This window comes from Lontra canadensis, unplaced genomic scaffold (genome assembly GCF_010015895.1).
Source record: "Lontra canadensis isolate GAN:19392208 unplaced genomic scaffold, GSC_riverotter_1.0 scaffold1, whole genome shotgun sequence".
NCBI lineage: Eukaryota > Metazoa > Chordata > Mammalia > Carnivora > Mustelidae > Lontra > Lontra canadensis.
In genome coordinates, this window is record NW_022630995.1 from 11,052,826 (window position 1) to 11,065,512 (window position 12,687).

The following is a 12,687-nucleotide window of genomic DNA, read 5'->3' on the forward strand; positions in this document are numbered from 1 at the left end:
GGTATTAACTCTTCTTTAAATGTTTTGTACATTTCCTGTGGGAAGCTGTCTGGCCCTGGGCTCTTATTTGCTGGGAGATTTTTGATGACTGCTTCAATCTCCTTACTGGTTATGGATCTGTTCAGGTTTTCTATTTCTTGCCAGTTTATATGTCTCTAGGAATGCATCCATTTCTCCCAGATTGTCAAGTTCGCTTTTGCGTAGTTGCTCATAATATGTTCTTATAATTGTTTGTATTTCTTTGGTGTTGGTTGTGATCTCTCCTCTTTCATTCCTGATTTTATTAATTTGGTCCTTTGTCTTTTCTTTTTGATAAGTCTGGCCAGGGGTCTATCAATCTTATTAATTCTTTCAAAGAACCAGCTCCTAGTTTTGTTGATTTGTTGTACTGTTCTTTTGGTTTCTATTTTGTTGATTTCTGCTCTGATCTTTATGATTTCTCTTCTCCTGATGAGTTTAGGCTTTCTTTGCTGTTCTTTCTCAAGCTCCTTTAGGTGTAGGGTTAGATTGTGTACTTGAGACCCTTCTCGTTTCCTGAGAAAGGTTTGTATTACCATATACTTTCCTCTCAGGACCACCTTTGCTATGTCCCATAGATTTTGAACAGTTATGTTTTCATTTTTCATTTGTTTCCGTGAATTTTTTCAATTCTTCTTTAATTTCCTGGTTGACCCATTCATTCTTTAGTAGGATGCTCTTTAGCCTCCATGTATTTGAGTTCTTTCCAATTTTCCTCTTGTGACTGAGTTCTAGTTTCAGAGCATTTTGGTCTGAAAAATTGCAGGGAATGATCCCAATCTTTTGGTACCGGTTGAAACCTGATCTATGACCCAGGATGTGATCTTATTCTGTAGACTGTTCCATGTGCACTAGAGAAGAATGTGTATTCTGTTGCTTTGGGGTGGAATGTTCTGAATATATCTGTGATTCCATCTTATCCAGTGCATCATTTAAAGCCTTTATTTCCTTGTTGACCTTTTGCTTAGATGATCTGTCCATTCCAGTGAAGAGGGTGTTAAAGTCCCTACTATTAATGTGTTATTATCAGTGTTTCTTTGATTTTGTTATTAATTGGTTTATATAGTTGGCTGCTCCCATGTTAGGGGAATAGATATTTCAAGCTGTTAAATCTTCTTGTTGGACAGTCCCTTTGAGTATGATATAGTGTCCTTCTTCATCTCTTATTATGGACTTTGGCTTAAAATCTAATTTATCTGATATAAGGATTACCACCCCAGCTTTCTTTTGATGTCCATTAGCATGATAAATGGTTTTCCACCCCCTCACTTTAAATCTGGAGTTGTCTTTGGGTCTAAAATGAGTTTCTTATAGACAGCATATTGATGGGTCTTGTTTTTTTATCCATTCTGATACCCTGTGTCTTTTGATTGGGCATTTAGCCCATTCACGTTCAGGATAACTATTGAGAGATATGAATTTAGTGCCATTGTATGTGACTGTGACTGTATATTGTCTCTGTTCCTTTCTGGTCTGTTACTTTTAGGCTCTCTCCTTGCTTAGAGGACCCCTTTCAATATTTCCTGTAGAGCTGGTTTGGTATTTGCAAATTCTTTCAGTTTTTATTTGTCCTGGAAGCTTTTTTTCTCTCCTTCTATTTTCAGTGACAGCCTAGTGGGGTATCATATTCTTGGTTGGATATTTTTCTTGCTTAGTGCTCTGAATATTTCCTGCCAGTCCTTTCTGGCCTGCCAGGTCTCTGAGGATAAGTCTGCTGCCAATCTAATATTTCTACCATTGTATGTTATAGACCTCTTGTCCCAGCCTGCTTTAAGGATTTTCTGTTTGTCACTGAGACTTGTAAGTTTTACTATTAGATGATGGGGTGTGGACCTACTATAATTGATTTTGATTGGGGTTCTTTGTGCCTCCTGGATTTTGATGTTTGTTCCCTTTGCCAAATTAGGGAAATTCTCTCCTATAATTTGCTCCAATATATCTTCTGTCCCCCTCTCTTTCTTCTTCTTCTGGGTTCCCAATTATTCTAATAATTTTTCATCTTATGATATCACTTATCTCTCAAATTCTCCCCTCATGGCCCAGTAGTGGTTTGTCTCTCTTCTGCTCAGCTTCTTTCTTTTCCATTATGTGGTCTTCTATGTCACTAATTCTCTCTCCAGTCTCATTTATTCTAGCAGTGAGAACCTCCATTTTTTTTTAAATTGCACCTCATTAATACCTTTTTTTTATTTCAACTTGGTTAGATTTTAGTTCTTTTATTTCTCCAGAAAGTGATTTTATTTCTCCAGAAAGGGATTCTCTAATATCTTCCATGTTTTTTTCAAGCCCAGCTAGCACCTTGATAATCATTATTCTGAACTCTAGTTCTGACATATTACTAATGTCCATATTGATTAGGTCCCCAGCCACCTGTACGGCTGCCTCTTCTTTTTTTTATGGTGAGTTTTTCCACCTTGTCATTTTATCCAGATAAGAATTGATGAATAAGAGAACAAAATACTAAAAGGGTAGCAATGACTCCAGAAAAACACCAACCAAATCAGAAGATATCTGATACTGGGGGGAGAAGAAAGTGAGAAAAAAGAAAAATATATATATATATGTGTATGACTGGTGAATAGAACAGAGCCATGCACTTGATTTTGGGTGTATTTTGGTCTGTTAGAAGAAACTACCTGCCAAAATTTTAAAGAAAGAAAAACATACATATACATAAAAAGGGTAAACACAATGAAGGGATGGAATATGACTGTAAAGGTGAAAACAAAAGAAGATTCCAAAAAAGTAATTGATAAGGTAAGAAGTTGGTTGAAAAAAGAAAGGAAAAAAAAGAGGAAAGAATGTGATCAGGCTGGAGACTAGAACAATGCCATGTGCTAAATTTAGGGTATATTTTGATCTATTAGAAGAAATTGTATTCCAAAATTTTAAAGAAAAAAAAAACCTATATGTGTACAAAAATTAAGATTAAATACAATGGATAAAATATGACTATAACAATGAAAATTAAAATAGATTTTTAAAAAAGGTATTAATAAGATAAATAGTTTTAAAATTTTAAAATAGGAAAGAGGAAAAATTTAAAAAAAATAGAATAAGAAAATACAAGGTTAAAAAATTTTAACTTTGAAAGACTAAAGTATCATGGGGAAAAAAGCCATGAATTCTGTGTTGCTTTCCCCAGCTCTGGAGTTCTGCAGTCCTCATTGATTGATGTACTTGGTCTTGGCTGAATGCTCTTGCTGATCTTCTGAAGGACAGGGCTGTTGCAGTGATTCTCAAATGTCTTTGCCCCAGGTGGAATTGCATCGCCCTTGCCAGGAGACAGGCTAAGTAATCTGCTCGGATTTGCTCTCAGGAGAAGCTTTTGTCCCTTGATTACTTTCTATAGAGCTTTGGAGGATGGGAATGAAAACGGTGGCCTCCCCCAATCTCCAGTCCGGAGGAGCTGAGACCTTGAGTCCCCACTCCTCAGTGCACCCTCAGAGAAAAGCAGTCAATCCCTCCCATCTCCCTGGTCTCCCTCCAGCAGTGGTCTGCGCTCACCCAGCATGCCAGTGAACGTTTCTATCTCTGGTGCATGGCCCTGTTTAGAGTTTCCAAACCCAGCAGATTCCTGCCGCGTGCTCCCATGCCGCTCCTCCCAGAAGAAGAAGGTGAGTTTCCTTTGGGCAGGGGCCGGAAGAGCAGTGGCCTGACTCTGCCTTCGATCATGGTTTAAGGTAATCCTGAGCTTAGAGCTCACTGCTCAGCTCTGTCTCTGCAGCCGGCTTTCCTGCTCCCATACCTGGGAGCTCTGTCACACTCAGACACCCCCGGTCTTTCTGTGACCCCGGTGGTCCTGAGACCACACCTTACAGACTTTTTTAAAATACAAAACCCCAATATACATAACATATATATATCACTTAGGACAGCTAACCTTCTGTAAACTAACCTTCTGTAAACGCTGTGGTTTCTGTGTGTTAATTGTGTTTTGGCTCTTCTTTCTGCCTGGGGAACAAATCAGGGAAAAAATGTAAACATGTATTAGATCAGGGATTCTCAAACTCTAGAATGCACAGGCTTCACCTGGAGGACTCATTGTAATAGATTGCTGGACCCCACCCCAAGAGATTCTGATTAAGTAGTTCTGGGATGCATTAGGGGAAAAAACAGGTCTCAAAAATTCCCAGGTGCAGTGGCTGTTTGGGAATTGCTTAGGAACCACAGCGTGAATATTCGAAACCTCTGTTGCCCCCTGGTGGTTGGTTTATGAAATATAATACATAGGCTTTTTAATACACCTTTCATTTAGTGCTCGAAACTGCCCTATGAAATGAAGACTGTCTTCATTTTACAAATGACAAAACTGAGATATGAAGAGATAAAATAATCTTCTTAAGATTTTCATATGGAGAACCTGTGATTGGATCTGAGACTCTCAGACTCCATCTCCATGCTCTCATTCAGGATGTTATCCTGTCTAAAATACATTTTCAGATCATTTCCCTCAGTAGTAATTCTACTTCTGAGGAAACAATAAAAAATATGGACAAAGAGGCACAAAGATATTTATCACAATATTATTTATGATAATGAAAATTTATAAGAAACTTTACATCTAGCATCAATGAGAATGATAGTATAGGTATATTTCTGAATATTTCACAGGCAATGGAAAATGAAGCACTGAGTATTTTTTAATTGCATGGAAATTGCTTATATAATTTGAAGAGGGAAATGTAGGATATTTCATGAAAGAATTACCTTAAGACCCTCTTCCCCCATACATACATATGAAAGAAAATAGGACAAAATATTAACATTAGATGGTAGATTATGTATTCTTTTTATTTGTTTCCTTTTAGTTCCCATTACTTAGAACTAATGGAACTACTATTCAATATTCACTAATAATGGAACTAATATTCAACAGTGTGTATTTTGTAGTTAGAAAAATATTAATAATTATTAATTTTATTTTACATCAGTTATATTAAAATTGGGGAAATTCTGAATTTCTCTTCATTTATAAAATGTATTTAAAGAAAAAAACAATGTTAATTCAGCATCCATTCTGTGCTCAGCACAGTGCCAGGTGTTATGAGGCATACACAAGAAGGATGAGAACTGGGCCTCACTTTTTAAGAGTTTCTTTCTCCTTCTATAGGCAGAACTAACACAGGAAAAAGGCAATATTAAATATAAAAGATGATGTGTTGTGAGCCCTCAGGGAAGCTGGTGATGTTGGGGCTGGGGCAGTCTTGGAGGAGATATTAAAGAAATAGAATGTAAGTAGAACTTTCTAGAAATACAGTGGTCATGCAGAGGCAGGAAGTATAACATAAATGTAGGATTGGCCTGCTCCTCTTGCTCTTTGTGTCCTCTACTCCAATTACATGCTTTATTTATGCATATAATTTCAAGTTGGTTATATAACTTTTTTCAGTGGTCAAGACCTTTCTGTTTCTACCCTGCTGAGTGTGCAGTTGTCCTCTACTTATAAGGAATAGCTTAACACTTCGCGACTCCAACTTTGGTCTGCCAACTGGCTAATTCATCATCACCCCGGGGGCTCCTTCACCCAGAATCAAAGGTCCCACTCCAGATGATGAAATCAAAATCTGCATTTTAACAGACTCAGGTGCACATTAAAGCATAGTAGTATAGTAGGCAACACCATCAGAAAGAGCCTCAGTCCTCTGTTGGAGAGACAGCTGCCAGTGTGGTTTTATAGCCAAAGGACTGACAAGGTCCTACCCAAATAAAATTTCCTACCATTACCCTATTATCCTTCTGTAAATATGCCATGATTAGATTCAGTCTTCAAGGGTGTGCTGATTGATTTGGGAGGACTGTATATTAGCCAACATTTGGGAAGGAATCTTTTTGCCAAGTTAACCACCACCAATCCCTACATTGTGCAGTGCAAAAAAAGGAATGAGGCATGGTTTTTTGGGTAAGCTCAGAGTAAATTACTGTCCAAGTTATGATGAAGCACAGAAATGGAAGGTTCCAGGTCCTCAGGCAGATGGAATGGAGCGCTATGAGAGCAGAGGACAATGTCCCAGGTGATGGGGAATCGAGGGCAGTGTCATCAATGTCACGATTTTGTCTGTGTCAAATTATAGCTTGGGTGAGCCCTTATCTCTTTGAGACATTTTCTTCAGCCAGCATGGAATTTTGTTTGTTACCAGCTGAATCTTGTTTCTAAATATCATTGACTATGAATTTAAAGTGAGAGAAAATGTCCGGTGTTGATATTATTGGGTTAGGGATGAGGTGCGGAGGCAAGGAGGAACAGGTGGCCAAAATCAAAAGCTCTATTCTATTGTGAAATGGTGGTGGCCTACTTTTCATCAAGAGTGGTTTTCTTCTCAATGTTCATTGGGAAGTTGGCCTGAGTCACAATGAAATCCTTGAGGTTTTGTGAAGGAGGGACAGAGCTGCTGATTTTAAGTCCAACTTTTCTAGTTCCCCTTTTGGGTTTTAGAAACAAAGTTTGGTTTTCTGAGAGCGAGACAGTTCTTCTTTAGAGTCTTTAGGGTCATTGCTGAAGGCGGGGGGTAGGCAGAGGCAGAGATGGGCCAAAGCAACCAATAAGAGTAACTCAAAGGTCATGTCCTGTTCTTGGGACTTTTCTTCAAAAATGTGTAAAGTTGAGACTCTGATAGGAGTAAAGAGTAAAACATGTTCACATCTGAAAACGAGAGGAAGAACCTCCATGACTGTAGCTACCAGGCCAAGTTTTCCAAGGTAGATGTCCCCATATTTCATCATCTTACTTTGCTTCCTACTTCATGTGAAAAAATGTAAGATCTCCCCCAACCAACTGGATCTATGGCGAATACTCTCTAGAGAAATGTATTATAGGCTGGGCGACAGGAAAGCTTATAAAGCAGGTGTGTGCTAGTTTCGCTGGATTATCTTCCTTGTTTGCTATCTTCAGGTATTATTGTCTCGTTCTCTATTTACTTATTGACTGTAGACAATACCAGGCTATAGCCAGGCACTTTAGAACCAGCAGGTTAGAGCCTCTAGGCATAGGAACCCTCCATAGGGGTGGGGCTGTGGCAGTGGAGGGTGGGTGCTAGAGGACGGGATCACGCTCAGAGCCTTCCATCTTCAAGTGTGCACCTTGAACTTAGAGCTTATTAATAACTTACCAACAGCACATAGAATAATGACTTTACTGTAGGGAACTCAGGCCTGGTGTCCAGGTTTGTATAAGGATACCTGAACGATGAGGTAGAGGGATTTTCTACAGGAACATTAACCACCCCCTTGTTTTTTCACTCTATATCCTCAAATTCAATAGGTATTTTTGTCCCACGTCCTTTTACACTTCACATTATGGAGGTCTTAGATGATAATTTATGCTATGGTGCCTCATAGATGAAGATGTCTCAATATATCTACTGAAACAAACGTAAGATTCAAATATTTTATGAAATATTGAAGTGAATGCACATCTTACAATGAAAGTATTCTTATTTAGATGAAAAATCATTTGGAAAGAAAGTGAAACAAAAATGTAGTTTTATTTTGATGAGGATAATTCTTAAGAGACAGTTTTGTATAGAAAAAGTTAATGGCTTTTGAGTGTGTGATTAAGATGTAAAAGTGTGGGTGGGGGGATTTTAGCAACTAGTGAGTGGCCTAAATAATTTGTCTCTAAGATCCCTTCTTACCCTGAGATTCTATGTTCTGCACATGTTGCTGAGTATCTAAAGCTACAGAGTATGCCATGGCTAACTCAGAATCCTGTATAGTATATCCACAGGAAAAGCACACCAAAGGATTTTCATGGGAGCTGTGAAAGCCATTTTAAAATTGGTCAATCAATAAATATTTATTGGGTATCAACTATATGCAAGAAACTGTACCAAGAAGTTCAGAAGACTCAAAGGACAAGACTCCTTTCCCCTTGAAGTTTTCAACATTGTATATTCTTACATTTCTGAGCTCTTCTTATGAAATCTGTCCCAGGAAATTTTCTTCTAAGAAACTCCTTAGAGTTAGAAGTAACTTTCTAGATAATTCCAAGAGTTCTTCCCCTCTAGGAAGGACTATACAGAGAATCGGCCAACATGCCATTATTAAAAAGACAAAACAAAACTCCTGGACCTATTCTAGCAAGGCAATACAGAAATGTCTACTTTACAAAATAATTTACACTATTTAATCAGGATACAAAGGAAGTATGTCTGCAAGTAATGCTACTAGGACATGAAAAACAAGACTTTATGTTGGTAGTAGCATACACTGGTAGAATCACTTATATTATGCTATCAAGGAAAACTGGCCATTGAGTGTTTCTCTTATTTGGTTAGGATAGTGTTTCCTCAAATGTACTCTCCGATCCTGCAGAGTGTGAATTGGTGATGGGGTGTGGCAAGTCCCACACATTGTTTCTGTGTTCTCAGTTCCAGTGTGGCAGTTTCCCTCCCCACATTCCTAAGCCTTGTCCCCAGGCTGCTAGTTAACTAGCCTGTCTTCCTTCACACTTCCTGAATGTGTTCCACAGGCCAAGCTCTATCTACCTGGTAAAGGCCATAAGAAAATTAAAAACAAAAGTAGGTACCAGTATTTACTATTTCTGAAATATATTCTATAATGATGGTTAGACTGGGTCCAAAAAACTGGCACAGGATTTGGAGAGTAGATACAAAAAGGAAGAGAGATATGTGGTCTTATGATGTGAAAATGGTATAACAGGGAAAAAGGTAAACTGAAGGGAAGAAAGTAAGAGAAGAAAAGGTTTGATTGACAAGTGACCCATTAGGAGACTGAACAGAAAGGTGGGAAGAGAGGAAGACATAATGAAGAAGGTAGAGGTAAAGACTAGTGATGGCTGAAGATACCTCAGGATGTAAAAAAGTGTCAGAAAGTGGGGAAGATGAGCAAGAAAAAATAGGAAGCGAAATACAGAATAGCTGACAGAAAGAAAACACAGAAGGAAGCAAAGAAATGATAGAGTAAAGAGAGAAATAGTGGAAGATAAGAGATATCAAAAGAATATTGGGAAAAAAACTGACAAACACTAACACAAGAAAAAAATATACAGTCATCTGGATTATACGGATATATCGATCTCCATGCACAAAATGGAAAGTTTATACGCCTTTCTGTCTTGCAAAACCAGTGAATTTTGCAGGTACGAACCTTTGAAAGAGAAAGGAAGAATCAGCAAACAAAGGGAAACTAACCCAGACAAATGGCTTCCAAGTTTCAAAGTGCTGGAGGTCATAGCCTTTCTGGTTATTTTTAAGGTCTGTGTTTGTGACAGTACTGAATCTAGAGGCCCAACCTCATCACCTGGGCCACTACTCCTATTGCTGGAATGGCTAAAAACTTAAGGATCACCAACAAGGTCAGATACTTAACTGAGTCTGGCGGGGGTGGGGGAGATGGTGCGGGAGGGGGAGAATGTTGGGGAACCACTGTAGAATATCAGGTATTTTCCTTCCCCAAAGAATGTTTGGTTGCGATAATCCCTAGGCCTGAAGTAGTAAGCAGTCTTGCACATGGTCCTGTGGATTGGTCCCTAATTGAAGAGGATCAAATGGAGTGTGTTCTTCTGCATTAAGTGGGTCTACATTTATACTCTGAAACTCTGCCCCAGTAGCTAACCTAGACAATGAGTTCGGACTTTCGGTAGGCATAATGGGCTCTTCATCGAATGGGTCTTGCCTTCCAATGCTAGAGGGAGTTCCAGTGCTGGAGGAGTGATACTTGGCTATTTTGGAGCCAAAGCATGGTAACTGTAGGATGCTTGATGGTATTTGTTGCTGCCTTTCCCCCTCATTTCCTTGCACTTCACTTCGGATTCCTTCTGTCTGAGGGCCTTCATCAGGTGCGCCAATAACAAGCTGTTCTGGAGTAAGGTCAACAGTCCTTTCATTGAACTGGTTGCCTTCAAATATTGGTTCCAAAACTTTGTTCCCATCTCCTCCAAGATCACTTGTGAGACAAGGTGTATTCTTTGATTGAAGGGAACTGGCCTCAGGAAAGGGCATAATTCCCCTCTGACTCAGTTGATTCTTCATAGAGCATGGTGTGTTTCTTCTCAGAGTAGACACATCATCTCTAAAAGAATTTGGGTTTTGACTTTCCCCAGGCAGTCTTTTCTCTGAGCTGTTTCTTTGGTCAGGCAGGTTGCTTGTAGGGGAGATGGTATGTCTTGCATGTTTAGTATGGCTATCTTCTGTGTACAGAGGGTTGGTGTCTTGATTCTCCCCTGGTGCAAGACCAAAGGATGGAGTGTAGTCCTGGAGAGCAAGTGGATTGTTTTTGTGTCCTGTGGAGCCACCAGCACAGCAGGGACCTCTCTGGCTTAGGTGAAATACATGTGCTTCTTTTTGACCTGCTGGGTAACTTGGAGGAATTAAGTTTGGGAAAGCCAGATGTTCTCGCTCTGGTGGATTTAACCTGGTAATTTGCATGCCATAATTCAAATTCTCACCTTCATGCCATGTTGGATTTTTCTGGAGCCCAGCTGGGGAATTACTGGGATAAGGCTGGTTTTCTTTCTGGTGTGGTGGACTAGGGGGCATTTTGTGTAAAGTTGTTGGCTGATCCCAGAAATTTCTGTTAAAATATGGCCTTCTTTCTTTCTGTCCTTGGGTTTGAATCTTGTGTTCCCAAGAGTTCCAAGAAGGAAACAGAGGGCTTTCTTCTTGTCCAACAGCATTATTAACATAATAGCCCCTGCTCTCCACAGGTGGTGGTACAGTGGGAGCTGTATTATAGGATGGAAAATTCTCATCTGGGTTCCAGGGGTAAAATTCACCGTAAGGGAAATCCTCCCTGGGTTTCGACGGATTATCTAAGGAATAGGGAAGGTATTCCTTTGGTTGATTTGAGGTATATTGCTCACCTTCATAGTGCCTAACTGTTGGGCTTTCTTTAAAGCTTGTTTCCTCTGTACCCCATCTACTTTGTCCCGGGAAATGTTCATCTCCAACTGGATCAACTGGGTCCTCTTCATTATAGGCGACAGTTTCTTTCAGTTCTGGAGTATTTATGGGGTACAGCGAATTTCTGGGTTGCCCTATATTATTGGGAGAATCATCTCTCTCATCCCACGTATTGCTTCTAAGGTATGGTGAGTTTTCCCTGGGATCATAAGAGTTATAGTCAGGGTAGTAAACACCTCCCCTAGAGCCAGGGGAAGGATGAGGTAAGTGTTCCTCCTGCCTCCCAGGGTCTTCCTTAAAAGATGGAGAGATTTCTTGGTGATTCCAAGTATTTCTTCCAGCAGGAAAATGTTCTCTTGCAGGGGAAGGAATTTCCTCAGGGTATGCAGGTTGATATGTACTGTGCTTTAATTCTGGCCGATTAGTTTCTGATTCATATGGGTTTCTTCTTGGCTCCAGAATAATCCCTTTGGGCAAATTCTGGTTTTGGGTTTGTCCATCAGAATTTGGGGTTCTACTGGAATCTCCTCTTGGGTAATAAGAGTTTTCATGTTGGTCAATAGAATTAAAATTTGGGACTAGCATGTTACTCTCAGGGTGAGGCAGTTTATAGTTTGGTTCATTAACTCCATAATCTTGAGAGTTTCTCCAGGGACCAGATGGATCCCTTGTAGGAATGACTATTCTTTCTTTTGGACCTACTGGTTTCTCTGGATTTTGGACTTTTTCGTTGTGGACAACAGTACCATGTTTGGGACCCAGAGGAGGAATACTGGTCCCCACAGGGTGTTTATTTGGTCCCTGAGGCTTTCTTCTGATATTTCCCAGATTTGCTGCATGATTGGGAGAATTCCCTCTTGCAGTAGATGCGTAAGCCCTACGATAAATTGGATTTCCTGGACGAACTGCTTGTTTGCGTTCCAAAGCAAAGGAGTTCCACCGAGGACCCCTTTGAACCTGTTGATTTCGGTAAAAAGGCCCATTCTGTCTGTGCCCCATGATAGTACCAGTGGGACGCCATTGTCTCCCTGGAGGAAAATTTCGGATGTTAGGATTTGGATAATTTTCACGAATATTTGGCTGACTTGGTCCCCATGTGATTTGAGTTCTGGGTACTCCCTGGCCTGAAACATTAATGGTAGGGGGTGAGATAACCCCATTCTGAGCAGTGTTTGTACCAGGGCCACTGTTTCCTGCTGGGTTGGTGTCATTTCCACTCTGACTCCCTCCAGAACTGCGTGCACTTGGTTGAGTAGAATTAGTCTCAGGACCGGTTGAATTAGCCGAGGGCTCAGTGCCCGGACTCTCTGTTTTAGGAGGATCTTCTTCTTTGGGTTTTTCGAAATCTTGTTCAAACATCTCTTCTGAGTAATAAGGAGGACGACCCCCAAATCCTTGATATCCAAAATATCCAAAGTAAGGATTCTGTAGGGAAAAAGATGGAAATTGGTAATTACTCTTTGTTTCCCACCATGTTGTTGCTCAGAATATTTTTAATGTAATAGGGAAATTATCAACATGCTTCTTTTAAAACCGTTAGCTATGCTTTCTTTCTTAAAAGTTAATTCCGCCTTGGTTTCCTTGAACTTAGTCCCTTCTGGTTCTCTCTTTGGGTACTCTTTCTGACTGTTAACGTCTCAGTTTTCTCTTCCTAGGCCTAGATCCTAAACCTGAGGGGGTTTTTGTTTTGTTTTGTTTTGTTTTGTTTTTTTAAGATTTTATTTATTTATGAGAGAGAGAGAGAGCGAGCACAGGCAGACAGAATGGCAGGCAGAGGCAGAGGGAGAAGCAGGCTCCCTGCAGAGCA

At 39.9% G+C, this 12,687-nt stretch overlaps 1 protein-coding gene across 1 annotated transcript; it reads right to left on the bottom strand.

Annotated features, from left to right (window-relative positions):
* Nucleotides 1-9,458: 9,458 nt before the first annotated feature.
* ENAM (enamelin) lies at nucleotides 9,459-12,254 on the bottom strand. The gene has a single exon (XM_032862770.1). The coding sequence runs from the start codon at nucleotides 12,237-12,239 to the stop codon at nucleotides 9,459-9,461; it is 2,781 nt and encodes a 926-aa protein (XP_032718661.1). The 5' UTR covers nucleotides 12,240-12,254.
* Nucleotides 12,255-12,687: the final 433 nt, after the last annotated feature.

What these genes read in the sequence shown, in the direction of transcription:
- ENAM (XM_032862770.1), bottom strand. Translation starts at nt 12,239, where the DNA reads ATGTTTGAACAAGATTTCGAAAAACCCAAAGAAGAAGATCCTCCTAAA.